The sequence below is a fragment of the Notamacropus eugenii genome, chromosome 5, assembly GCF_028372415.1.
Source record: "Notamacropus eugenii isolate mMacEug1 chromosome 5, mMacEug1.pri_v2, whole genome shotgun sequence".
Lineage (NCBI taxonomy): Eukaryota > Metazoa > Chordata > Mammalia > Diprotodontia > Macropodidae > Notamacropus > Notamacropus eugenii.
The window spans coordinates 331,451,862-331,479,810 of NC_092876.1; the positions used below are offsets into that span (position 1 = coordinate 331,451,862).

Sequence of the window (27,949 nt, forward strand, 5' to 3'; positions counted from 1 at the left end):
TTTATTTATTTTTTGACCAGGTTAGATGAAAGTGAGGTTCAAGAATCGTCTTCCCCAACCCTTTCTTCTTGTTTGTATATCTTCTATTTGTGAGTTAATTTTCCCTACCTTTTCTCTCCCTTTTTCCTTTAGTGTATTCCATTTCCCTTCCCTTTATTTTAAAATCAGCATATAAAACACTCCCTGGCCAAATCTTAATAGATTTGTTTTATTATCCTTTATGATGATAAGAGTTTTGAGTAGACACATATATCATCTCCCCTTATTTCTTGTTTGTATTTAGCTTTTTCCTGTTTCTCTTGACTCCTGTGTTTGCATTTCAGAGTTTCTGCTCAGCTCTGGTCTTTTCATCAAGAATGCCTGGAAGACGGCCTCTATTTTCATCACAGTTCCATTTTTTTTTTCCTCTTGTAGGAATGTATTTTTTTGGGGGGTAACTTAATTCTTGGTTGTAAGCATATATCTTCCACCTTCTGGAATACTAGGTTTCATACTTTCTTTAGAGTGGAAAGTTCTAAATCTTGTATGATTCTGACTGTGACTCTTTGATACTTGAATTCTTTCCTTCTGATTACTTGCATTATTTTTTCTTTGAAGTGGAAGTTCTGGATTTTGACACATGTTCCTAGGAGTTTTTGTTTTGTAGTTTCTTTGAGGAGGTGATTTGGATTCTTTCTGGGTTTTACTTTGCCAAAAGAGATCTGGGCAGTTTTCTTTCAGGATTTCTTGAAATGTGATGCCTATGTTCTTTTGGTTATGGCTTTCAGATAGTCCAGTGATTCTTACATTTCTTTCTCAATCTGTTTTTCAAGTCAATCTCTGATTTGAGAAAACCTTATATTTTCTATTTAATCATTAACTTATGTTGTGGTCCATTCTAATTTTCCTTGGGTGAAGTTTTATGTCTCTTGTACCAAACTTTTAATTCCCTTTCCAGTACTTTCTTTCATATCTCTCATTTCTTTTCCCATTTTCTCCTCTCATTTCGTTTAGAGACACTTTTAAATTTTTAAAAATTCTTGCTTCATCTCTTCCAGGCATTCTAGTTGAATTTGTGCCCATGTTGTGTGTTTTCTTTGAAGGCATTGCTTATAGATGTTTTGGCATCAATATTTTCTGAGTTTGTGTCTTAGGTGTCCCTGTTGCCATAATGACTCTTTATGGTGGGATCCTTGTATTGTTTGTTCTTTCTTTTAGTCTGCTTCCTGACTTGTGGGTTGGTTCTGCTGCTTCCTTGGGGTATTGAGTCTTGTGTTATTTCTGGATCTCAGAGATAATTTGGGCTGGGGATCTGAAAGCTTTTAGTGTTTCCAGAGTGTTCTGATTCAGGGCAAAGCCTGAGCAGCCACCTGGAAAACTCTAGAATTCCCAGATGGCACCTATTTCTTAAGTCTGTCTGTGCTAAATCTGGGATCTAATCTTTCCTGGAGCTGGAGTGCTTTTCCTTGCCTTCTGAATTACTGACTTAAAAAAAAAAAATTTTTTTTTTTTTTTTTTTACTTCTCACTAGAGAGAAACGCGAATGCATTCTTTCTGCTACTCTGCCATCTTGGCTCTACCCCTTCTCATTCCATTTTATATTTCATTAGTTGCCCTATTTGCTGTCATGACATCTTTATATTTTCTGCGAAACAATAATAGTTAGCATCTATATAGGGCTTTAAGATTTGCTGTACACTTTACAAGTATTAATCTCATTGTATCCTCACAACAATCCTGTGAAGTAGGTAAGGAAATTGAGTAAACAGGTAAAATGACTTGCCTAGGGTCACACTTGAACTCAGGCCTTCCTGACTCCAGTTTCAGTGCTCTCTTTATTTCACCACCTAGCTTCCTAGTCCTTGTTTAAAAAATGTTTCTTTGACTCTACTTAATTGAAACTAACAAAGTTTTAAATTAATACGTATGACCTTTTCCTGTTATCTTTACTTCTATTCTAACTTAAACTCTAAATGTTGTAAACAGTGTTTCTTCCCTTGTTTCTGCCCAAATCACAGAAATACGGAACCCCTGAATCTCCACAGAGTAGAGTGCAAAGACCATCTTAGCTATATGTAATGCCTTTACTACCTCAAGGTCATTTTTGTCTGTGGTGAGTTGTAAAGTTTGAAAATTGCTTATCAGCCAATATCTGTTAAATTTCTTTTGTGATAAAATGCTGTTAGAACTTGTTGAAAACAAAATTCAGGATATCTTTTACTACCTTATATTTTTGCATTGCTTCCTAATTAAGTTCATAAACTCCTGAGTACAATAATTTTATGTCTAACATGTATAGCTGTATGTAGGTACTGTATCTTTAATATACAGTAGCTGTCTTGTGGCCATTAGGTGGCGCGGTGGTAGAGTGCTGGGCCTGGATGCAGGAAGACATGAATATGGCTTCCAGTACTTGACTAGCTATGTGATATTGGGCAAATAATTTAATGTTTGCTTCAATTTCCTCCTTTGTAAAATTGGGATAATAATAGCACCTATCATGGTTGTTGTGAGGATCAAATGTGTTGTTAAAAAAAAAAAAGCACTTAGGACTATGCCTGGCACATAGTTGGTGCTATGTAGATAATAATTGTTACTAGAGCCACTAAAGGATGGATAAGTGACTTGTTCAAGGTCATAAAGGAAGTAAGTAGGGGAGCCATGATTCAAGCCCATATTGTTGTCATCATCTTCTCTTTTTTCCTCCTTCTTAAAACCTACACTAAGACTTTTGGGATAACAATAACATCTCTTATGATGCAAGTAACTTATGGTTGTGTGCTTGTGACATTTTTTTGTCAAATGTTCTCATCACTCCAGGTCTCTCTTCTCTCTTCTCTCTTCTTCCTGAACTAATGTACTTGATAAAAAAAAACAAAAACATCAACTACCACATACAATAGGTGCTTAAATGTTACTGATTGATTACTGGGATGAATTCACTGTATCTACAATGATGAATTTTGATTCTCTTGTACTAGCCTTCAAAGCTTCATCTGCAGATTTGATGAGCATATTATTGAAAAGGACAAAGCCCTTTTGTGCTACCAGAAACCTGAAATGTATTTAAAAATTTTTTTTTAATTGAATTATTTTACTTGTTTTCAGTGTTTGACAATCACTTCCATGTATCTAGATTTTTTTCTGCTCCCTCTCCCTCATCCCCCCCCCCCACTTCCTGCTTGAGGTGGTGTGCAGTCTTATGTAGGTTCTACACATACATTCCTACTAAATGCGTGTTGCATGGAAGGATTTTTTATTTTAATATTTTATTTATTTTTAGTGTTCTACAATCACTACCATATAATTTAGATTGCATGGAAGAATTAAAATGAATTGGAGAAACCATAAAACAAAACAGAATACAAAAGAAAATGGTCTGTTTCTATCTGCGATTCAGTTCCATAGTTTTTTCTCTGCATGTGGAAGGCATTTTGACTTCAGTGTCCATTGAACATTTTTTTAGTCCATGCATTTCAATGAAGTACTAAGTCTACCAGAAAAGTTCCTCGCATATTGTGGTTGTTGCTGTGTACAAAATTCCCTGGTTCTGCTCCTTTCACTCAGCATCAGTTGATATGAACAGGGGATTTTCAGAGGAAGAAATTAAAACTGTCTATAATCATAAGAAAAAATGCTCTAAGTCATTATTGATTAGAGAGATGCAAATCAAAACAACTCTGAGATACCACATCACACCTGTCAGATTGGCTAACATGACAAAACAGGAAGATGATAAATGTTGGAGAAGATGTGGGAGAGTTGGAACACTAATTCATTGTTGGTGGAGCTGTGAGCTGATCCAACCATTCTGGAGAGCAGTTTGGAACTATGCCCAAAGGGCTACAAAAATGTGCATACCCTTTGACCCAGCAATATTTTTTTCTAGGACCCTCTCCCAAAGAGATCATAGAAATGGGAAAGGGTCCCACATGTACAAAAGTATTTACAGCAGCTCTCTTTGTGGTGGCCAAAAACTGGAAATCAAGGGGATGCCCATCAATTGGGGAATGGCTGAACAAGTTGTGGTATATGAATGTAATGGAAGACTATTGTGCTATAAGAAATGATGAACAGGAAGACTTCAGAGAAGCGTGGAAAGACATATGAAAGTTTTTTTAGGATGGTATTTAGCTAGTTAACATGGAACCTTGTTATACCACTGCTTTTATTAATAAGTACTTCTAGGGTATTATAATTTAGTTGCTGTATTATTCGGTTCTCTTTTTTTTTTCTGTTTTGTTTACAGTGATAGGAGAAATTTGAGTAAATACCTTGTATAAATCAAGGTATCCAATGACCACAGGATTCTGACCTCCCAATGTAACCTTAAAGGCCAAGGGTTTATTTTGCCATGACTTATTCATAGTGAATCTGTATATTTTTTTAGTGGTCACCTTTTTAAAATTTAATCTTTGTTAAGAATTTTTTTAGATTAACAGATATTTTCTCCTCACCTTGGCCCCATCTCCTGCTGGAGGGGAAGAAAGGACAAACAAAATACTTGTAAAAAATGTGCATAGTTAGGTAAAACAGAATCCTTCGATGGCCATGTCAAAATTTATTTTGTATTTTGAATCTGTTACCTCTCTTTTTAGGAGGTGGGGATTATACTTAATCAACATTCTGGAATATGGTTGATCAGAGTTCTTAAGACTTTCATAGATGTTTTTCTTTACAATATTGTTATTGTATAAATTAACATCCCATTTCTGCTTACTTCATTTTGCATCAGTTTTCACAGGTCTTCTCAGATTTCTTTGAAACTGTCTCTTTTTATCATTGTGTTATGATGTTTCATTACATTTATATAGCATAATATGTTCAACCATTCTCAGATTGATGGGCACCTTCTCATTTAATTTCTTTACCTTTATAAAAAGAGCAACTATTAGTATTTTTGTACATTAGGATCCTTTTCTTCTTTCTTTTACCTTTTTTGGAGTGTAGGCCTTGAATGATATCACTGTCAAAGGATGTTCTTATTTTATTAAATCGGAGCATAGTTGCAAATTGCTTTGCAGTATGACAGGACCAGTTTACTAGTCTGCATTAATTTGCCTGTTTTCTTGCAGTTCTGCAAAAAAAATTATCATTTTCCTTGTTAGTTAACTTTGCTGAACTTGAGGGAGTTATAAGATGGAACCTTATAGTTGCTTTAATTTGTATTTTTCTAATTGTAGCTTTTTTTAATATGACTATTGATAACTTGGATTTTTTCCTTTGAAAATTGCCTGTTTGTATATTTTGATCTTTTGTGCAGTAAGAAACTGGTCTTTTGATCAGTTTAGGATCATACTATAAATTTTGGGTCAGTTCTTAGAACTGACCTTGGAAATGTCTTGAAAATGAAATCTATATTAGAGAAACATGCTGTAAAAGTCTCCCCCCCCCCAACTGTTGTTTTCCTTCTTGTTTTAGTTAATCAGCCTATACTCTCTTTTTTAAAACTTTATTTTTTTCAATTACATAGATCCATCTTTTCTCTCCATTTTCCCATCTCTTTACTCCAGTTGAAAAAAAAAAAAAAAGAAAAACCAAACAAATTCTTTTATATGTCCCACAAAATTATATTTCTCAGTCTGCACCCTAGGTTTATTAATTCTCTTTTGGGAGGTGGGTAATAGCATGTTTCATCATGAACCTCTTGAGTATGTGGTTGTTCATTTCTTTGATCAGTGTTTTCCTGCTCTCCTAAGAAGAGATTTGGTAGGAGAGGAGTGTTTAGCACCAGTGGTCTAGGTTTGATGAAGTCTGCTTTTGACCTCCTACCCTCTTTTCTGTCCAGAGCTCAGTCAGAATTTCTTGATAATTCTCACCTTTTGAACTTATGTTTGAGATCCACCCTCTATGTTGAGTTTGGTTTGGTGAGAGTTAAATCCCACTCTTAATTTACCCTCTTATTCCTTCCCTATTCTTTTTCTCCTTTCCCTTTTATTCCCTGTGTTGTGTTTGCATGTTCTTCTAGGCCTGATGAAAGGTTTGAAAGTTGCTTGCTTTCCCCACCCTTTCCTTTGTAGTAGTAGTCTTCCACTTGAGCTCCCACCTATGTGAGTTAATTTTTCCTTTTTCTTCACTTTCCCTCTAATTTACAAAGAGGCAATTAGTGACCCAATGAGTAGAGTGCTGGGCCTGGAATCAGGAAGACCTGAATTCAAATCTAGCCTCACATTACTTTATTTTTTGTGAGGTGAAAAGAACGAAGTTAACCCCTGGTACTTCCTTTTTTTTTTTTTGGTAGAGGGAAGGGAAGGGCGGGCAATAGGCTTTTATTTACACCTGCCATGTGCAGGGCAGATAGTACAGAAGCATTTTACAATCAGCTCTTTTTATCCTTACAACAATCCTGGTTGCGCGGTAGGTGTTGTGATTATCACCACTTATAGAAAGTTGAAGCAAAGACAAGTTAAGTAATTTGCGCAAGTCACATAACTAATGACTTGCCCAGGGTCACACAGTCTCTTAAGTTTTGATTTGAACTGACATCTTCCTGACTTTAGGCCTACCTATTTCTGTATGTTTTATTAACATTTTAATTTTAAAGACCAAAAACCATGTCCTGCTAAGAAGGTTGAACAAAGTTAAAGCCTTAACAAGGTTTACACCCAAATTGAGCAGTTATGAACAGCAGCAGATATTTAATAATACCTTTATGTAAAGTTCTCTGCTAGAACTCTTAGAAAACTGAGTAGCTTGATATGTGACTTTTAAATTCAAGAAGCTTACTGCCTGATGTGATATCTGTCTAAAATGATAAATAACAATTAAAGCAGCTCATGCCAAATTTAAAATCAGTGGTTAGTGTTCAGTATATGCTATGTGAAAGATTACTAAGGTTGAGGTACCCACACCTCACATAAGAGGTGGACTGAAGCTGAACTCGGTAGAAATGGTACTAACTCAGTGGAATTTTATAAATGTAGACAATGAAGTGGGAGATACTTCATTCACTGATCTACAGGTAGACTAATTAATTAGGGTATAGCAGAGGGTTCATTTAGAATCATGGAAATAAAATTGGTAAGGTATTTTAAGCAATGTAAAATTTCTTGAACTTTTGAAGCCATGGGGGAATAATCATATTTTTTAAAAAGTAGAAATTTTGGGGAAAAAATTGAAATAATAGAACTTTTTTAAAGCACTTGTTATCAGCTCCAGTCATTGGCTTAATTTTAGAACTCTTTGGAACCACAGAAATAAGCTAATCTGGTTCAGATACCTAATTTTTAAAATGAGGAAACAAACCCAGTTCAAGTTACTTTGATCAGGCACATATGACATCATTTGGTAGAAAATTGAAAAGTATATTATTCAGACAATTATACATTTATACTTTCATTTTTATTTTGTCAAAAAAGACCATTTGGCGTACACACAGAGCACAAATAGGATTATATATAAAACCATTTTTCTTCCACTTTATACCACTTGATTTCTTTTGAAAAAAGTAAATAACAAATTCCATACATTACTTTCTGAACTTCCTCCTCTTCTCTTTTGTGCATTTAAAAGAAATGTTTAATGGCACTGTCTTTTAAAAAAAAAAAAAAACAAACCCTAAAAATATTACTGTTCCTAACCCTGGTCTTCACTTTCTCCTCCTTTCCCTTCTCCCCCATCACAAAAAAGAAAATACCATTTTCACAAAAGAGCCTAATTAAGCAGTAGAATTTAAACAGTGGCTAAGTCCAAAAATATATGTCTTTTTGTGTCTTATGTCTATCACTTCTCTGTTAGGAGGTGAGTAACATGCTTTATAGGTCCTCTGGAGATCTTTGGTCTTTGAAAGTTGTTTTTCCTTATTCTGTTGACCTTTCTTAACTTGTTCTTCTGGTTCTGCTCATTTTTATTCTGTGTCGGTTCATACTATCCATGATTCTCTAATCTTTTTCCTTTTCTTCAGGTGCTTTAATATTCCATTGCATTCATATACAAAAATTTGTTCAGTCATTCACCAGTTGTGTGAGGTACTCTAAAGGCACCTTAGATTCTAGTTACTTTTTTCTTTTTCTCTTTTTGTCCTATACTCTCTTTTCAAATAGGTTTAATTTTTGTTAAAAATGGAGCAAAATTTTAGTTTTAAGACTTTTACACAGATTATTATACTTTTTGCACTTGGTGCTTACCACAGTATTAAATGTAAAAAACTTATTTTTAAACGATGTGAACTGTGGAGAAGAAAACCTCTCAAACTCATTGGATATATAAGTTGTAATTTTTTTTTTTGATCTGTCACCATCAGCAGTTTCTGCTTTTTCAATTTTAGCACATTTTGTTTAGATACATAGTTTTGCATTTTCTTTATATTTAAGAGTAGGTATTTCCAAAAACTTAATGTGTCTCTCATATGCGGCAAGAAGGTTCAGGAATCTGAATCAGGCAAGGAATTTGAGGGCATGTTGTGTAAAGGCTTTGGCATCATGCTGCCAAAACCTTATTATTGGCAGAATCTCAGACTCTCTTTGAATCAGGCACCTAGAATAGTTCTGCAAGCATCTTTCCAACATCTCCCAACTTTGTATTGTAATCGTCAAATGTAATAGCAGTTTTTAAAAAAATAGGTGGGTGTCCCATTTTCAGTCCATTTAGGACAGGCACCTCTATTCACCACCTACTTTTGGATCACAAGTCATTAAGAAGAATCCCACAAGTAAAGAAGTCACTAAAATTTTTCCTTTCCTAGGGAAAATGGCATTATTGCCTTTAATTCTTAAGAGATGAATAGCTGCGTTTTGCTGATAAAGTTCTTCCCTCTTCTTAATAAAGTCTTTTGTTATTTCTGTACTGTAGATGATATACTAAAATCATTAGGAATGGTGGGTTTTAATCTGGATCATTTGCAAAGGGATGTCTGACAGAGGGTACTTCGTGATTAGACACTGAGAAAAATTAGGTTTCAGTCTTCAGGAAGTTCTGCTGTTTAACTCAAGGCTCTTCAACTATAGCATTCCTTTTATGGTTTTTGTTTTTTCAAGATCTTTAGCATAAAATTTTGGGGTGATATTCTTTTGGAATTTGAAAAATTGGAAAGTATAATTACTTTTAAATCTCATGTTTTGTGTGACAGAGTCTTTATGATGATCTTGCTGCTTTTTAAAGATAGCCTTTTATACAAATTCTGTAATTTTTTAATGAGAGTGCAACTTGATGCTACTTTTAAAGAAACGTGTAGTGGGATGTGTTGCAGTAATAAGTGGATATCCACTGTGATCTCTCATGGTGCTTTGATGTTTTTTACATTGTCTTTTGGCAAAGCAGATACTTGACTGTGAGAGTGCCCATTTTGTCTGAATTTCCTATTTTACAAGCTGACAGGCTTTGCAGTGTCTACTCTCTTCATCAGTGCTTCTGTTTTTTTTAAAGTGGTTTCTAATATCACTGATTCCTTCTGCCCTTATTTATAAATATACAAGGAAGAATTAAGTAGCACCCTAGTTTTTCCTTGTATATAGATGATGTTATTCTTTGATAGAGTGTAGCTAGGTGGCACAGTGGGATAGGGTGCTGGGCTTGGAGTCAGGAAGACTCATCTTTCTGAGTTCAAATCTGACCTCAGACCCTTACTAGCTATATGACTCTAACCCTGTTTGCCTCAATTTCCTCATGGCAAATCACGCCAGGATCTTTGCAAAGAAAACCCTACATGGGGTCACAAAGAGTTGAGCATGATTGAATAGTAACAAAATTTTCTTTACATTCTCTCAGTAAAAGATGCTCAAAGAATGCCTATCAGGCAGATGGGTGTGATGGTTTTAAGTCATTTAAACTTTGTTAAAGTGTGCATCATTTTTAGTAATTCAGGACAAATGTATTGTTGTTACAAGAGCTTGGTTATGTTTCTCATTCTCATGTTTCTTCAAGAATCATCTATTTCAACTAAGTGATTTGAGTTTTTTGTAATACAGGGTCATTGCAGTGTTTGGTTTTTAGCAGGACAAACTTTGTTGTTACTAATATAATCGTAATAAAAAGGAATTCTAAATAGAGCTAGAGTTATTTGGACTGTGTTGTTTTTTTAATGTACATGAAAGATAAATTTTAAAAATTACGCAGGAGGACATTTTATGTGCTTTTTTTGCGTTCTTTGAAATTCTGTTAATTGGGGGTTTTTAACCCAAGGTTTGTGAACTTGTTTTTGAAAATATATTGATAACCTTTTTAGTATAATTAGTTTCCTTTGTAGTCCTATGTGTTTTATTTAACGTGTTTAAAAATATTTTGAGAGCTGTAGTTAGTTTAAGTTTATTTGTAATTTATATATTTTTTTCCTTTTCAGTTACTTGTAGTACAGAAAGACCAGTAATTGATCTCACCATTTTCTAGGCCGGGGATCAAAGAAAGAAAAACTTAGTATTTATATTGTAATCTAAACACTATACCAAGCTCCTCCATAGATAAAGGTGTGTAATAAGACTGCCTTGGAATAGCACCATCTAAAAAGAATCAAAATGTAGGTGGCAAAAAAAAAAATCAAAAATCACTGCAAACAAGTGAGATGTTTGTTCTCTATTTTGCCTTCTCTGGTCAAATCACTTACGGAGTATTATATTCAGTTCTGGGTATTTTATTTTAGGAAGGACTTTATTAAATTGAGAGATAGCTAGAAGGCTACTGGAATCTGAGTATAGCTTGGTAAAAAGGAAGAAGGGAAAGGGAATGTGAGAAGACATGATGGTTATCAGCAAATAACAGAGAGCTATCTCAGGGAAAGAGGGATTTATTCTACCTCAGAGGGCAGAATCCAAAACAGTGAATGGACCTTCAAAAAAGTTAGATTTAGGTTTGATATAAGGGAATATCTTACAGTTACCCTAAAGCAGTGTGCTTCCTTACCAGTGATAATTTTTCTTTTTTTTTTTCTTTTTTTAATTTTATTTATTTATTTATTTTTTTAAACTTTTAACATTTATTTTCACAAAATTTTGGGTTACAAATTTTCTCCCCTTTTATCCCCCCCCCCCCCCCCCCCAACACCAAGCATTCTAATTGCCCCTATGACCAGTCTGCTCTCTCTTCTATCATCCTTCTCTGCCCTTGTCTCCATCTTCTCTTTTGTCCTGTAGGGCCAGATAGCTTTCTATACCCCTTTACCTGTATTTCTTACTTCCTAGTGGCAAGAACATTACTCGACAGTTGATCCTAACACTTTGAGTTCCAACTTCTTTGCCTCCCTCCCTCTCCACCCCTTCCCTTTGGAAGGCAAGCAATTCAATATAGGCCAAATCTGTGTAGTTTTGCAAATGACTTCCATAATAGTTGTGTTGTATAGGACTAATTATATTTCCCTCCATCCTATCCTGTCCCCCATTACTTCTCTTCTCTTTTGATCCTATCCCTCCCCATGAGTGTCGACCTCGAATTGCACTCTCCTCCCCATGCCCTCCCTTCTATCATCCCCCCCACCCTGCTTGTCCCCTTATCCCCCACTTTCCTGTATTGTGAGATAGGTTTTCCTACCAAAGTGAGTGTGCATTTTATTCTTTCCTTTAGTGGAATGTGATGAGAGTAGACTTCGATAATTTTTCAAAAGAAAAAAGACTTTATAGTCTCAATAACTACTCCTTAAGAAATGTAGAAAATCTTTTATCAGCCTTTTATCAGACTAAACACCCCCTTGAGGTTCCTTCTTACTCTGTGATTCCATAATTTTTCTAAACCCAGGTCTTTCCACTCAGGATCCAGTGCTAAAATCCACTATGGGTACCTTTTCTTTTTGTACCTGTTTTGTAAGATTTTTTCAGAAACCATGGATACCAGTAAGCAGTAGTTAGATGTACTTTGTTGATGTAGTCTGTCAGGACCTAATAACTAGAACTTACTGAGCATAGTTGGATACTTGAGACATCTTTTATCTTAGATTTTTTTTTCCATTTAAAATATTTTTTATTCTGAACTTCAACACCAAAAAGGAGCATCTACATCTATATAGAACATAAAAAGATTATGTGAAACTATGAATTTGTTTTATAGGTTTTTTTTAAAAAAGTATATAATTCTACATCTGTCTGGGTTTTCATCTGAATTGCCTTTTCTTCTTGAAAGGTGTAAAGTTTCAGTGGACCTCATTTTTTTTGGCATATCACTATTATCCTCCAACCCTGTTAAAAATGGAGAGGGGGGGGGGAATCACCCTTGAAACAAGAGCCAAAATGAACCCTACCCAGTGACCACATCCAAAAATAAATGTTTCTTTCTGTACCTTGAGTCCTTCACCTCTCTCTTGGATAATAAGCTTTATTCTAGGTCCTTTGGAGACATAATTTGAAAAATTGTGTTTCTTTTACAACATTACTGTGCTTGTAAAATTGTTCTTCTGGTTCTGCTTACTTTATTCTGTATCAGTTCATATTGGCCAGGATTCTCAGAAGTTGTATCTTTTGTCATTTCTTACACTTCAGTAACATTCTGTTTCTGTTTGCCACAGTTTGGCCATTTCCCGTTTGATAGGCTTTCCTTTAGATTGCAGTCCACCCTTCTCCTTATTACTCCTCCCCTTTCTCCTTCCCCCCCTCTCATTATTCTTCCCTTCTCCCCTTCTGGATCTGGAAGGTTTTTTTTTCCCCCCAATAGGTATTCTCTTTGTGGTGTTATCTTCTTAATCTCTCCCTCCTCTTCAGAGTGTGTATTAACTCTCTTTTCTCCCATCTGATAAGAGTGAGTGAGATGCTGGCTTCCCCCTACTCCTTCTTAATTATGATAAATAACAAGTTCTACTCTCTTCTTTTCTCCTTTCTGTTCAAGTATCTTCTTCCTTTTACCTTCTCTACTGCATGCTTAAAGCCTTCAGAATAGAACCATTCCACCCCCAAATCCTGTTTTCCTTTTTTAAGTCCTTCAATGCCCTTTGAAGACTTAAAGGTTCTGAAGAGAAACTTTATTCTCCACCATTAGAATGTTAGAAAATACCTCATCCTAGAGCCTTTTAAATCACTCAGATACATTTATCTTTCTAGGTTTCTTTTTGACTCTTGTGTTTGCATTTCAGAGTTCTTCCTCAACTCTGGTCTTTCATCAGAGATGCTTAGAAGTACGTCTTTCCATGAAAGGTTCATTCATTATTTTCACTTTTCAGATTATACTCACACTTAGCTTTGCACGATAAATTATTATTGGTTGTCTTGCTTGTTCTCTCTTCCTTTTTGGAATATTGTCTGGTAGAAGCTACTTGGTCTCTTGTAATGCATGCTGACTGTGGCTCCTTGGTATTTGTTTGTACCCCTTTATAGATTCATAAAGTATTGTTTTTGACATTAAAGCTTTGATTTTTGGCCATGACGTTACTGGGACTTTTTTCTTTTTGGATATTCTTCTTTGGATTCTATCTTTGCCCTCCAATTGATGGATTTTTTTTCCTTTTTCTAATTTCTTCTCCATTGTCCTGATACTTATCTTGCTACTGGACCCAGATGACTCAGGAAGAGAAAGTGAAGCTGGTCACTCTGCACAGCTCTGCCTCACTTAAATCAAATTCGCTCACAAGTCATGACATCACCTTCCTGATGTCATAGTCCTCAAGGACTAAGGACAAACAACAACCCCTCTGATATTAATCTGGGCAATTTTTATTTATGCTTTCTTGAAATAGAGTAGACTTTTTTCTTCTAAAATTCTGGTTTTCATGGAGTTCTTGATTTTTAGAGTACCTCTTGACCTGTTTTTCAAGTTAATTGTTTTTTATATCAGGTATTTTTCTATTTTTTCTTTCCAAAAATTTTTTTTTAAATGTTTTCATTTGATGTCTTCTGTTTCTTATATCATAGTTATCCCAGACTCCCTTCCCAGAGAGGTGTTCTTTATAACATTGATGTCTTTTTTTCAAGAGAAGGGAAAAAGCCCCCACAACTGATTAATACATTGAAAAAAATCTAAAAACATGCAGTGTAACACCGTCCACAAAGAGATGAGTTTGGAATATCCTCTCATAGCTGCTTGATATTAATAACCTTAAAAATGATTATAAGTGAATAATTCTTTCACTTTTGAATTTCAGTGTGTAGTTCTTTCCATTTACATTGTTGTAATTACTGCATATATTATTTTCTTGACTCTTTACTTCGCTTTGTATCCATTCGTATAGGTCTTTCCATGCTTTTCTGTATTCATCATACGAGTATGGTAATAATACATTAAATTCATGTATCACAAATTGTTTAGCCATTTCCCAGTTGATGGGTTTCTACTTTGTTTTCAGTTCTTTGCTGTCATAAAAAGCCCTGCTATAATATATTTTGGTGCATATGGAGAGATTTTTTTTTCTTTCAGTTTTTTAATTCTAATATTTCTTGAAGTCTCAAGAATCATTGATTTCTTTTTGATCTTTTCTAGTTTTTAGGGACTTTCATGTTTTGGTAAGATTTACTACTGTCTCTTTCTGAACTATTTATTTTCCTTCCAATTCTTTCAATGCTGTTAGTATTTCATTTTTTATCTCTTTACTTTTTTAGGTTTTCATGTAGTCCTTCTGGAAAAAAATCTGTTTATTATAAAGTTAGTCTCTCCTTCTAGGGGAATCTTTAAGTTTACAGTTTTTTTTTGTTGTTGTTGTTTTTTTTTACCGACTGACTTTTTGAGCAGTTTTTTTAATAGAATTTCTTGATCATTATTTAGTCTGGTGTGAATTTCAGATTTTGCTGGAAGAGTTAGGTATATGAGAGCTGGGTGGTCTGCTTCCATTCAGACAGTCCCATGTTCTCATATCTTGAAGTTTCAATCCCCTTTTAACCACTTTTATTCTGTACTTTTCAGTCTCTAAAGATTATTCCCCTTGGAGGAAAAAATGGAAACTGAGTTAATTACTTCTTTCTTTTCTCTGTTAACACTGTCCCATTCACCCCAAGCAGTGGGAGCCAGGTTTCTATTTCTCATTAATATAAAGTCTAGGCTTCTTTCTTCTCTGATTGAATGAAGGCTTTTGGCTAAATAATCTTATTCCTGATTCATGCTGGAAAAAGTAGTTGCTTATGTTTTCTCCATTTTGGTCTTTTGTTTTTATTTAACCTTCTTTACTAATGAATCCCTTTACCCTGTCCCTTTCCTACCCTAGTGAGCCATTCCCTGTAACAACAACAAAAAGAGAATATACATAGTTCAGTAAAATTATCCAAAACGTTGGCTAAATCTGAGAAGATATTTGATGTGTTCCATGCTTGTAGTTTCTTCCCTCTCAAGAAGGAAAGGATGTACCCTTTTTCTGTTGTTGTTTTAGACCATCCTTGTTAATTACACAGTTTTCAGTTTAATTTTAAAAATTTTTTTCCATCAGCGGCATCACTTAGTATATTGTTTTCCGGCTGCTTCTTATATTTCTACTCTCCATATGTTCACGTCTTCTTGTAGTTGTGTGAATTCTTCACATTCATTGTTTCTTAGGGTAGAGTAACATTTCCATTACATTTATTTTCTTTAGCCATTCCTCAGTCAGTGGGCATCTACTTTGTTCTCTTGCATGTATTTTAGGGAAAAAAATTGGGAGGAATATTTAAAATATTTTTCTAATTTTTCTGTTTTTTTTTTGTGGGGAAAATTGTGGGAAAATCTGCACATCCTTTCCCTTTACTTCCTAGTTTGCTTGTGGTCACTGATTGTTAAGGACTGTATGTATGTAAGTATGTCAAGATGAGGAGTTTGAAGTAGTTATTAAAAACTTTTGAGCAGGAGAATGACATTTACAAAATACTGTTTTGGAAAGAATAATTTGATTGCAGTGTGTAGGAAGGGGGTAAAATAATTTCATCATGATAAAGAAGAAGGGCAGGGAGCTATTTTGCCCAGTAATCTACAGCACAGACCTTATTCTTCTGTAGTTTTAGTCACCTGATATTCAGTAACTAGAGTGAGCCATAGATCTTAGTTTTGTTTTTTTTTTTCTTAAGGGAAGAAGGGCTATATTATGTATATGAATATGCTCATTTCCACTTTCCTCTGCCTTTTTGCCACAGAAGTAGGACAGGTGTTTTTCCTTAAACATCACTGAACACTTTTTATGATTTAAAACATCAGCTACAATAGCCATTGAAGGCTCCTTTTAGAAAAATTAATATCTTTCATTTTTTTTTCTAGAACAGAGATTTAAAATCATTGAATATCTGTATGAGGAAGGAATCAAGTATTTATTTGTTAAGCAGTCAGCATTTATTAAGCACCTACTATGTGCCAGACACTGGACTGAGTACCTGGACTGCAGTGGCAGAACACAGTTCTTTCTTTCAAGAGGCTCACAGTCTTTAGCACCTGCTATTTGTCAAACTTTGTACTTGGTTCTAGGGGTACAAATACGAAGAATTAAACAACAGGAAACAATCCTTATTCACTATTGGCTTACTTTCTAATGATAGCCCTCCCTCACTCAAATCAAAGTCAACTGCAAGTTGTTTCATCATCTTGGTGTCATGGTCCTCTTTGAGAACAAGGGAAAACACAAAACATTCTAATGGAATGAAAGAGAGGACGAAACAAAGCAATACAAAGCAGCCAACCACCAATGTGTAGCAGATAACACCTTTCCCTTTATTTCCCAAGACACACTTTCTAGTGATTGTCTATCTGTTGCTGAGGTGTGCTCTTTGAGGAGGAAGAAGGCCTCTTTCCCTAATCCAGATGGTACTTAGGTTCTGCGGAAAAGCTAAAATGTAAATGCACCTTTTGGTTACTTACATATTAGCTCTTTGAACATAGGGACAGCCTTACAGTTATGTTTGAGTAATTGTTAGAGGCAGGTAAAATTATTAGTAAAGGTGGACCAGATGTAGATGACTTCTACTCTGCTGTGTAACTCTGGACTCTTTAGTATGAGAACAGAAATTTTAATTAATGAAGGTTTCTGGTCAGCGAAGACCTCGATGACTATAAATACTTTCCTGTACTTCTTTTTACGTTGGAAATATGGAAATTGGAGTCTACTATACACTGGTGGCATAGTAGATAGACCATGGGCTTGCAGTCAGGAGGGGGCATGAGTTGAAATCTGGTCTCAGACATTTACTTTATGACCCTGACCTCTGTTTGCTTCAGTTTCCTCAACTGTAAAATGGGGATAATAGCAGGATTGTTGTAAGGATCAAATATGACTTATTTAAAAAAAGTACTTGGCACAGTGGCAGGATACATACTAGGCAGCTTAATCTCTTCCCTATAAAGGAATATGTAGCAGGAAGTATACAGGAAAAGCTTGTAAAAATCTTTTTAAGAAGAGTTTGCTAAGATACTGGCCCCCACTGGAAGATTGAGACTAATGCTAAGTTACTGCCATTTGATGGAGGACTGGGGAAACCACTGATTCAGGAGAGAGTGAGCTCCTATGTGTTAGTTTCCAACAAGCTTTTGTCAGCAATTCTAGGCAGTGGGGAAGGGACAGGTTTTGGCATAGCAGTAACAGCTTATATGTGTACCAAAGAAAATTAGCTGTCATACTTGGAATTGTTGTCCTCTTGCTAAACCTTGTGAAGTAACTTGATTTAATGAGTGGTAATGATTTAAATAAATTAGGTTAAAGTCTGCAAAAAGAAAGGAAAAATAGCTGGTGTGATCACCCTCCAAAGTTTTTTAATCTCTTGATATTAACATTAAAAAAGGCTCACAGTTTGCTTTACTTTTTAGAACTAGTTTTCTGGATTTTAAAGGTTTTTTTTTCTCTCAACTAAACCTAAGTCAATTTATACAGTATATTTATAACATGAAAAACGTTATCAAAGATTAAGTAGCTTATTGAATAACTACACAAGATTAGAGGTCAGATCTAATTACTGAGATAACTTATGTTTTAAACCTAAGTTTGAGTGCTGAAGTGAGTTAAAAGTAGGATAAATTAGTTTCCCTCAGTGTGAAGGGATATGGAGCCAGGCAGAGAACTTAGGTGAAGGGTTTGTATGAAAAAAGCAAATTTTCTCTTAAAATCAGTGTAGAAATAGTATATGTAAATAGCAGTCAATATCTCATAAAGTAAAGTTTTATATTCACTATAGAGAAAATTGAGGTAACAACTAAGAATTCAAGGAAGTTTGTGGAAATTAGTGGGCAAATTATCAGTCATTCACACACATACATGTATGTATGCACATGTATACATTTTTGTGTGTATACATATATGCACATACACATATACTGTACATTTTAAAAATGAAAGCTAGTCTTTTCCTTAGGTTGAAGTGGATGTGTTTTACATAGCAAAATTTTCATTTTGGAGATTAGGAATTTCACAGTAGATGGTGAGGGAAGTTTAATAATATGTAAAGTACCACACCACCTGTTGGTGAAAGATGGAATTTTAACAGCGACACCTTGTAGTCCTTTGAAGTCCTGATATTCTGCAGATTGTTATAAATTTTGTGTAACTTTAGAATTCTTTTTATTTGGTTAGAATGATGTATTCTGTTTTATTTTTATGTATTTTGACTTTATTTTGATTTACATTTATAATCTTCTTTTTGTTTCCCTTTTCTGTAAATTTTTTTTTTTGCGTTTTATACCATTTTCCCCCATCTTGCTCCCCAGTATTCACAAAACATATTTGAATATTCCTTCTCATCTTCTGATTCTCAAAAAATGTTACCTTAAACTTAATACTTCCTTCTTATTTTAACATGAAAGTACTTGGAGGCGCTGTTTGTCTCCTTAATTCTCATCTTGTTCCATTATTTTCCTCATTTCTTCTTTGCCAGAGCTGCTAGGTGAGAAGTACAATGGCATGTCTTTCTGTGTCTTAGCTATAATGGTGAGGCACAGAAGAAAGAGATGAGGGAAGCTCCAGGTCTGTATGAATCTGAAGATTCCACCACCTCATCTCAGTTTTCACTTGCTTGTGCTGAGGCGATTGTTTTGTGTTTTTCTTTCTTTAATGGAATGTTTTATTAAAAATTAAACATTCAATAAAAGGACAAACTGAACTTGTTAGTAACTACATAAAGTATAGTAATTTTTCAGTTATCTCCCTCTTAATTTTGCATCAAGATTTTGTCCAATCTTATTCCCTTTTCCCCCCTCATTTTGATAAATATTATTCAACAAATAGGACCAAATTTTAAAACTAGCATTGAGATAACTCAGAATTTAAATGATTAAGCCATTTGCTGTAGTTAGTATTAAAGTGTCTAGAAACATTTTTTAGACCCAGGAATTGGTGTTGTAAAGTTAATTCTATGGGTGTGCTAAGCTCTCCTACCTAAGTAACCCATTCAGGTTTGCACAACAAATCTTTCCACTCTCATCATCCTGTCTTCTTAGGCAGCATGTTTTGTATGTATGTAACTAGAATTTTTTGATTCTCTCAAAATTCTACTGTAATTTGTTTTCATTAAAGAAATCAGTACAAAAATAACTAAATTACTTGGAACTTGTCATTTCAATATAACTTAATTTTTTTCTTTTAAAATTTTGAATTGGACAAACCTCAAAAAAGAACACTTCTGTATGCAAAGTAGCTTATATGTAAAGTCACAAATTTCTGATGCACATGGCTTTCTTTAAAGTATATATGTGTTTATTTAAGTAAAATATGTTACTTGCATATCTGCCCTGCTTGGTGTTCTTTTTAAAATTCCCTTGTGTGCATTTAAAATAATGCTTCAATGAGTTTCTTTTTTTGGGCAACACTATTGCTAGCATTCTTTCTTTTCCTCTTTACATGATTGTAGAAAAATATTTTAATTCTTCTGATTATACTTTTTTTGCTTTGTATTACATAATAAATACCTTTTCAGATTTCCTTGTATTTCTCACACTTGTCTGTTTTAATTGCATTTTCGTATTCTTATGATAGCATAATTTATTTAACTACACTTCTATTGTTAGACATTTTAAATTGTTTAGATTGATTTGGGTTGATTCCGATTTTTTTGCAGATTCATACAGTTCTGATATGAAATATTTAAACAAGTAACTGAGATTTTTGCACTTTAAGGGTATATTCTTAATTGAGTCAAAATTCTATTTTTAAAAGTCTTGCAATGATTTAAGCACCATTATAAATGTGGTTTATAAGAGATTTCTGGGCACTAAATTAATCCAAAACAAAATGTAAAACTAAGATCTTAGTACTAGAATTGTGAAATTTATGCTATATTCTTTGTAATAATTTTAAAATAACACTTTATGGTAATAAAACACCTTATGGACAATATTTCACTTGATTCCCTATCACAGTAGAGTCAGTAAGTAGTGCATGTTTTCCTATTTTATAAAAGAAAAAACTGAGCTGAGGCTTGGAGACATATTAGGTGACCTAGTTAAAAAACTGGCAAAACAAAACTTCTGTCTTCTGATACCAGTCCAGTGTTTTTCTCCTATACCTTGATGCTTTTTTGTCAATAATCAATTGCATATGTGGATGCCTGTGGAATTCAAAAACAGAAGACATCACTATTTTCAAGAACTTCATACTGAGGAACTTCAGTCAGAAGTTTTACGCTGTCATATATTATTTGTTAATAAATTGAAAAATTTTGTGCTACATATTGATCTTTTTAACAGATGTGCCTAGGGAGAGTGAGTTGTAGATGTCAATCCCACTTTTGTGAGAAGTAGTGTAATTATCATTTTAACATAAAAAGGTGATTTTGATGCATTCCTGGATGTGGAGATCTGAATGGTATACTGTAGTTAGAACTTGTTGTTAAGTTGTGTCTGATTCTGTGACCCCACATTTGAGGTTTTCTTGGCAAAGGTACTGGAGTGGTTTGCCATTTCTTTCTCCAGCTCATTTTATAGATGAAGAACAGAGGCAGATAGGGATAAGTGGACTTGCCCAGGGTCACACATAGCCAGTAAGTGTCTGAGGCTTGATTTGGACTCAGGTCTTCCTGACTCCTGGACAGGCACTCATAATTGTGCCACCTAGCTGCCTGAAGTTGGATTCAGAGAAATGATAATGCTAAGAGCTGGGAAAATGGTAAAGGGAGATGAAAGGGTAGTTGAAGACAAATTTTTAATTCAGACTAGAATTTTGTTTTCTTCCCAATCCCGTTTTCCTTTACCCAGGAAAAAAATGGAAAATGGTTCCTTTTTTGAGAATAGGCTCCCAAAGGTTACCTTAAACTCACCTTAAAAGTACCCAAAGGTTACCCTAAATTGTATTACAGAGCCCCCTACCCCATGGAGAAAGGAGTATACTGTTTCACTGGTACTCTATGAGTGTTGCATGGGAGACTTGTGCCTGTCTTCCCGCTTTCTTACCCCTAAACCCACAAACTGGTTGTCTAGTAAAATGGGCATGAAATTACCGGTAGTTTCATAGGAGTTAAGTACTTTTCAACAAAAAGAAAATTAGAGATAATTTTGATGGTATGAAGGTTGCAGGGAAAATGTAGGGTGATTGGCCTTACTAAGAAAAGGATTTGTATCTGGGAGTAATAAGATATAATGATGGGGAAAGATTATGGTGAGTTTATATTATAAAGTGGCTTTAGAAAAATCACAGTCCCAAAAGTAACTGTTTTACATTAGAGATGTTGAGTGATGAGTTGAAATAGTTTAAATAATTAGTCTGTCATTGGATGCAAAATATATGAGGAAGGGAGACTGGCTAGAAGTAGTTGTAGTATTGACACATAAGGTTGGGAAATGGTGAACTTAATTTTTGGTGTTGTGTTTTAAGTGGAGGTGTTTATAAGTAGTTTCTAAGGGCAGAATTAGATGGCTAGATTTAGGAGTCGTTAATGAGAATGGACACTTGAGTAATTTACCAGAGAATACTGGATGGAAGAGGTAGCCATTGATCTTTGAAGGATAAAGGAAGATTACATAAATAGAAATAAGAGAGTAAGGAAAAGAGGGAGAAAAGATGGAGGGGTATGATCATTTGAGGTGTAAGGAGTGGTTTGAGCACAGGGACAGAGTCAGGAAAGAGTGTTTACCTGGACCCTAGAATACATGAGGAAGAAAAATGTGAGTTAAAACTACAAAGGTAGATTGAAATCAGGTTGTGACAGGCCTTGAATGCCAGACTCAGGCTAGCATTAGGTAGAGTTATTTGCTAAGAGAGTGGGAAGTCAGATAGGGAAGGTTTCTGAGCAGAAAATTGTCATTAAATGTATAACAGTACGTATATGTATATATTGGAGAAAAATATTCTGTTCTTTTCAAGATCATTGGTTTTTCTCTTTAACATATTATTTATATAACTGTTAGATGTAATTATTTTAGACATTTTTGACTTCTTATAATTTTTGTACTCCATGAAAACCACTTTTGGGATACTAGATTCTTGTTAAACAAATATAGGCACTTGATCACTTGCCTGACTTTATCTATTATCCATTCAACCTAAAGGAGTTAATATGCTAGTCAGTTAATATTGCCTAGTTGTAATTTGTTGATGGAACACAGAACAGAAGATATAATGAGAATACTTGTTAGTCTGGGGCATACATGCACTAGATGTCTTTTGTTCTGATTCCTGGATGTGCCATCCTATTGGAGGAGGAGAAAGTTGGAGGCAAAATAGCCACTATCATATATTACTGCCAACTTTCCGATGCCTTTATTTGAAAACCAGGATCTTTCTTAAGTGACTAAATTCTTTCTAACTGTACTATGATCCATCTTTTTGCCTCTTTTCTACCCAAGGACTAATTGTTTTAAGTTCTAAAAGGGTAAGTATCTCAAGACAGGCTCCTATGGTTAGGGTACATATATGGGTCATTGTAATTTGTAACTTCTAAGTTGGCCAGTTATTGTACTTTTATATGTCAGAATTGTAATCATAGTTGGTTCTTGCCCATAGTCTTTGAAAGATTTGACCTCAGTTCTCTTTAATAGAACTACTTTTAACTCTAGTTTTTTTTAAAAATCATCATTTGGGTGAATAAAATTGAGACTATAGTCCCTGGCTTTTCATTCCTGGATAGATAGACATTGGCTTGAAGTTAATTAACTCCTGTCTTTTAAAGTAGATCTTCTTTTCTCCTTTCGTTCTTACCTTTTCCCTTCCTCCTTTGAAATGCAACTCATCCAGAATGGTAGATAATATAAAAATAATCTATAAACTTGTGTTTATAGGTTTGGTTTGTATATTATATGCATTTCTTGATTGTATTGATAGAATATGGTTTTATGTTTGAATACATTGTTAATTCTTTTCATACCATGTCAGATCACATAATAGAACCATGAAAACTCAGGAGGAGGTAGCACACTCCTTGCCTTTTTAAATTTTTACCCTAAAAAGGTGAAGAAAATAATTTTCAAAAGCAGAGACACCAGAACTTAAATATCCCAACGAATGTTGTCTTTAAAGAGTAGTCTGCTTGTTGGATTTTCCACATATTTCAACAGTAATGATAATTCTCAGAATATTAATAAGAGTGCTTTCTGTTGGAAAAATAACAAAAACTCTCATCACATACTTAAGCAAAGTTTGTCCTGACTCCTTTTTGTGGATTAAATCTCCAGCTATATAGTGTGAAATAATTTTGGATAATCTAAAGTTGCCTCTTCATGCATTTCAGGAAACACTTAAGTTCATACTGTCTTGATGGCGTTCCCCCTTCATGCTGCTGCTACCAGTGATGCTAGGAACGTAAAGAACTTAATTTTGCAGTTTTTCTCTGTAGAGAGAATTCATAATACAGTCCTCACAATTACATTTATTCAACCATTTCATCTACTTCCTGTTTGTGAGATGTCTTTTACCTTTTACCTCAGTAGTCCTTGGGTATAGAAGAGGCAAAAAAGATGGGTCATACTTAAGCTATAAAGATATTAGCCACATAAGCAAAAGAGATTGTGGTTTTCAAATAAAGGCATATATTCCTTCAAATAAAGGAAATAGGATGGTATTTTTCTTTATTTTCTTATTGATATATGTTCTTTTGATATAAGACATTTTCCCAATTGTTGAATATTGTTTTGATTTCCTAGTAAGGTTCCTTTTTCTAACTGTAACCTGGTCTGGTAAACTTTAGGTGATCTTAGATGTGACAAGGTAAATGGAAACTCATCTCAATTCCAGTTCATGATCAGTCCCTGCCAATTTAGATTTTGTTATAATAAACTTTTCTTCCTTTCCTTTTTTCTTCTAGGAAATTTGCTGCAAGATCCTATTGCTCCCACCAATTCGACATGTCAACACTATGTCTGCAAAACTTGTAAAGGCAAGAAAATGATGATGAAGCCGTCATGTAGTTGGTGCAAGGACTATGAACAGTTTGAGGAGAATAAACAATTAAGCATCTTAGTAAACTGCTACAAAAAACTATGTGAATATATAACACAAACTACATTGGCACGGGACATAATTGAAGCAGTTGATTGTTCTGCTGACATTTTAGCGTTGCTCAAAGATGGATCTTTGCTTTGTGAGGAGATGGAAAAACCCTCAGATTCATCCTTTGCTTTGTGTTTGACACATTCCCCTTTACCTTCAACCTCAGAACCTACTAGTGATCCTCAAACTAGTTTATCCCCAGTACCTGAAAGCACACTCAATATTGATATCAGCAGTTCTGTTATCAATGGATTGCCCACCTGTAATGGGCTTTCAATAGATAAGTTTGGTATAAATATTCCTTCACCTGAACATTCAAATACAATTGATGTATGTAACACTGGAGTTGACGTAAAAACTGAAGATATATCTAATAGCTTGCCACCTGTCTGTGATGCAGTTTCTACTGACTTGTGTCCAGGCATCAATATCTGCAGTTTCAGTGAGGATATAAAACCTGGTGACTCTTTATTACTTAGTGTTGAGGAAGTACTCCGGAGCTTAGAAACTGTTTCAAACACAGAGGTGGTTTGTTCTAATTTGCAGCCGAACTTGGAAGCTAGTGTATCCAATGGACCTTTTATGCAGCTCTCTTCCCAACCTCTTAGCCATGTTTTCATGTCCACCAATCCGTCACCTCATGGAATATCATGTACAGCAGCAACACCTAAGGTCGCTAAGTTAAATAGAAAACGATCAAGGTCAGAAAGTGATAGTGAGAAAGTTCAGCCACTTCCTATTTCTAGCATCATCCGGGGCCCAACACTGGGGGCATCAGCTCCTGTAACAGTGAAACGAGAGAGCAAAATCTCTCTTCAGCCTATAGCCACTGTTCCTAATGGAGGCACTACTCCCAAAATCAGCAAAACTGTACTTTTACCTAACAAAAGCATGAAGAAGAATTTGGAACATGGACCCAAAAAAGCTCACCCTAAAGCCAAACCAGGTCTTCTGAAAACAAAAGATAAAGCAACAAAGGAAAAGATTCCTAGCAATAATGTTATGCCGGGAAGTCCTACAAAGACTGTATACAAAAAGCCACAAGAGAAGAAAGGGTGTAAGTGTGGGCGTGCTACTCAAAATCCAAGTGTTCTTACCTGCCGAGGCCAACGCTGCCCTTGCTACTCTAACCGCAAAGCCTGCTTAGACTGTATATGTCGTGGCTGCCAAAACTCATATATGGCCAATGGTGAGAAGAAGCTGGAGGCATTTGCAGTGCCAGAAAAGGCCTTGGAGCAGACCAGGCTTACTTTGGGCATTAATGTGACCAGCATTGCTGTGCGCAATGCCAGTACAAGCACCAGTGTAATTAATGTAACAGGGTCACCAGTAACTACGTTTTTAGCTGCCAGTACACATGATGATAAAAGTTTGGATGAAGCTATAGACATGAGATATGACTGTTAAGTCAGTCTGTCTTCTCACCCTACTTTGTTGGGGAAATAGCTACAGTTTTAAGGCAGCTATGGTTCTGTTGGTTAACTTGCCGGAGCTCCTGCATATAGATCACTTGTATCAAGTGTTTTCATTGCTAAGTTATATGTGTTAGTGTCGGGGAAATAGTTTGCAGATAATGGAGGAGTAACCCTACAACTATATGTCCTTAGTTCTTACAGAACCTCATAGTTTGAGAACAAATGCTGATGCAACTGATTTATACAAAATGATCTTTGGCAAGGAAAATAACATTAACCTCATTGTTTCTGGTCATGCTTTGTGCGTAATCAAAGTTTCTGATTAAATGTAAGGAAGTGGTATCTAGTCAGTCCATCAAGATTGTGCTAATTTTATGTGGAAAAGTAGCCATTAGCTTGGTTTTTTTGGGGGTGGGTGGGTGGGAGGTTGTGTTGCTTCCAAAAAGCCATCGATTTCTCCTGTTGTATCCAGCCCAGCCTTTGTGCTGACATACCATTTCTGATCATGAAAATTGGCTACGTGGTGTAAGTAGCAGTTCATAAATCGGTATTATGAAAGAGAAAATTTGCCCCTCATTAGAAATGCTTAAGAAATCTAAGTGAAAGAACTGAAATTGTCAGCTAGACTTCAGACATTAAGCTGTTGATGCTATAAGCTCTTCTGAGTTGAGCCCCTGTATTAGTTGTCTGATTAATTTCTGGTTTTAAAAAAATCTTGAGTTCTTCCTTCACTTTGAGCAGTGTTGTAATTGGCTACGTAAGGAAGTGGAGAAGAGCCATTTTATTCTGAAGGCAATTGAATTTAGACTATACTAGGTGACAAATATATGAACCAATAGTTAGAAATTGGGATTTGTTTAAAATAATTTTGGAATAATGCCCTACAACTTGTCCAGATTTATTATACATTATATTACTGCCATAGGCCACTTCTTCAGTTTTGGTTTTTGTAACAGTTTTCTGCAACATACATTATTTTGAATATGGCTCTTAGTTAAAAAGGTGCTATTTGGTTATGAAGGCTTCTTTATAGAAATTTACAAAAACATCTTTATATGAAGCCTGTGTATTTTTTAGGTAGGTTTGAAAATAGGGGAATCTTCTTTAGAATGCTCTTTTGCATGTAAAGCACAAAATATGTTTCAGTTTAAATCCACCTCTTCCCTTTCCTATTCTATTGGGGAGACAGATGAATCACAAAACATTCTGTTGAAGGGAAATCTAGTCAGTTGCTTCAAAGAGCACAGCACAAACAAAAACAAGGACTGACTAGATTGTAAAGAAATGCCCTACTGATTTAAAAGAAAAAGAGAGTCGCTGTTTTGACAGCACATGTAAAGAAAAATACTGCTAGAAATTTTCCAGTTTCTGCTATGTCCACCATCTCCCATGAGATCTGACATAACATTAAAGATATGTTTTGATTTGGCACACAGCATGTACAATGATGGTTACTCACCTAGTCCAAGAAACGAGGGGAAAACCTTTGGACACAGAGCAGATGACACCTCCTTCTGTTTTGTAGTGTACCCTGGTGTCATTTTCTGTGAATGTGGTCAGGTAGAGTTGTTTCTGTTGTTGTTGTTTGTTGTTGGGTTTTTTTTCGTCTCTTTTCGGTGGGGTGGGGGTGGGGGCTAAAGCCATAGGAAGAAAAATGTGATGTATGTGTCCAGTATGTACTATTTTGTTTTTGTTTTGCAAGAAGAGTCGAACTATTTTTGATAACAAGAGTAAATGGTGGAAAATGCTTCTTAGTCGTCTTGTCTTTATTTGCTACCCCCAGTTTCTCAAAATTTTATTTGTCATGTGTTTGCAATGTCTTATGAAAAATGTAATTGGTCAAAATTTGTAATAATTTTGTGTTGACCAAAAATTGCCATATCATAGAAAGTACTTCCTTGAGTTGATGATTATAACTTAAAATGTAAATTAGTTATTATTTATTCCAGATATGATTATTGCAAAGGAAATGCTAGAAATGGACTAATTGGGATATTTTTGCAAGGCCCCTAAGTTTTCTTAATGCAGCTGATGTTACAACTCTAAATTCAGAGTTACCTGTTTGTTTCCCAAATTTTAATGTGATTACCTTAGTTTCCTATTTATTGCTGCATGGAATGGTGGCAATTTAGAAAATGTGGAAACGATGAGTATGTGAGATCTCTGTTGTATAATGTTGAAAATGATGATTTCAGGTTGTTTTTAACACAAATTTCCCTTTTTTATGCTGGTATTCTCACTGCCACGTTTTTTGAAATATGTATTATGCCCTAAGTCTATCAATAAATGTTAGTTTTCTAATTCCATGTTGTAGAATGTTGAGGGCTTTGGGATGGTATGCACTCAATGTTTTCTAATC

The 27,949-nt window shown here is 34.9% G+C and overlaps 1 protein-coding gene across 7 annotated transcripts in view; it reads left to right on the forward strand.

Annotated features, from left to right (window-relative positions):
- The window catches only part of MSL2 (MSL complex subunit 2), a 113,066-nt gene extending 85,175 nt beyond the window's left edge, over positions 1–27,891 (forward strand). For all 7 annotated transcript variants that reach the window (XM_072613587.1, XM_072613588.1, XM_072613583.1 and 4 more), the window contains one exon: positions 23,991–27,891. In XM_072613587.1, coding sequence (XP_072469688.1) covers positions 24,071–25,582 — 1,512 coding nt within the window. In that variant the 5' untranslated portion in view covers positions 23,991–24,070 and the 3' untranslated portion in view covers positions 25,583–27,891. The remainder of the gene's footprint in view (positions 1–23,990) is intronic.
- Positions 27,892–27,949: the final 58 nt, after the last annotated feature.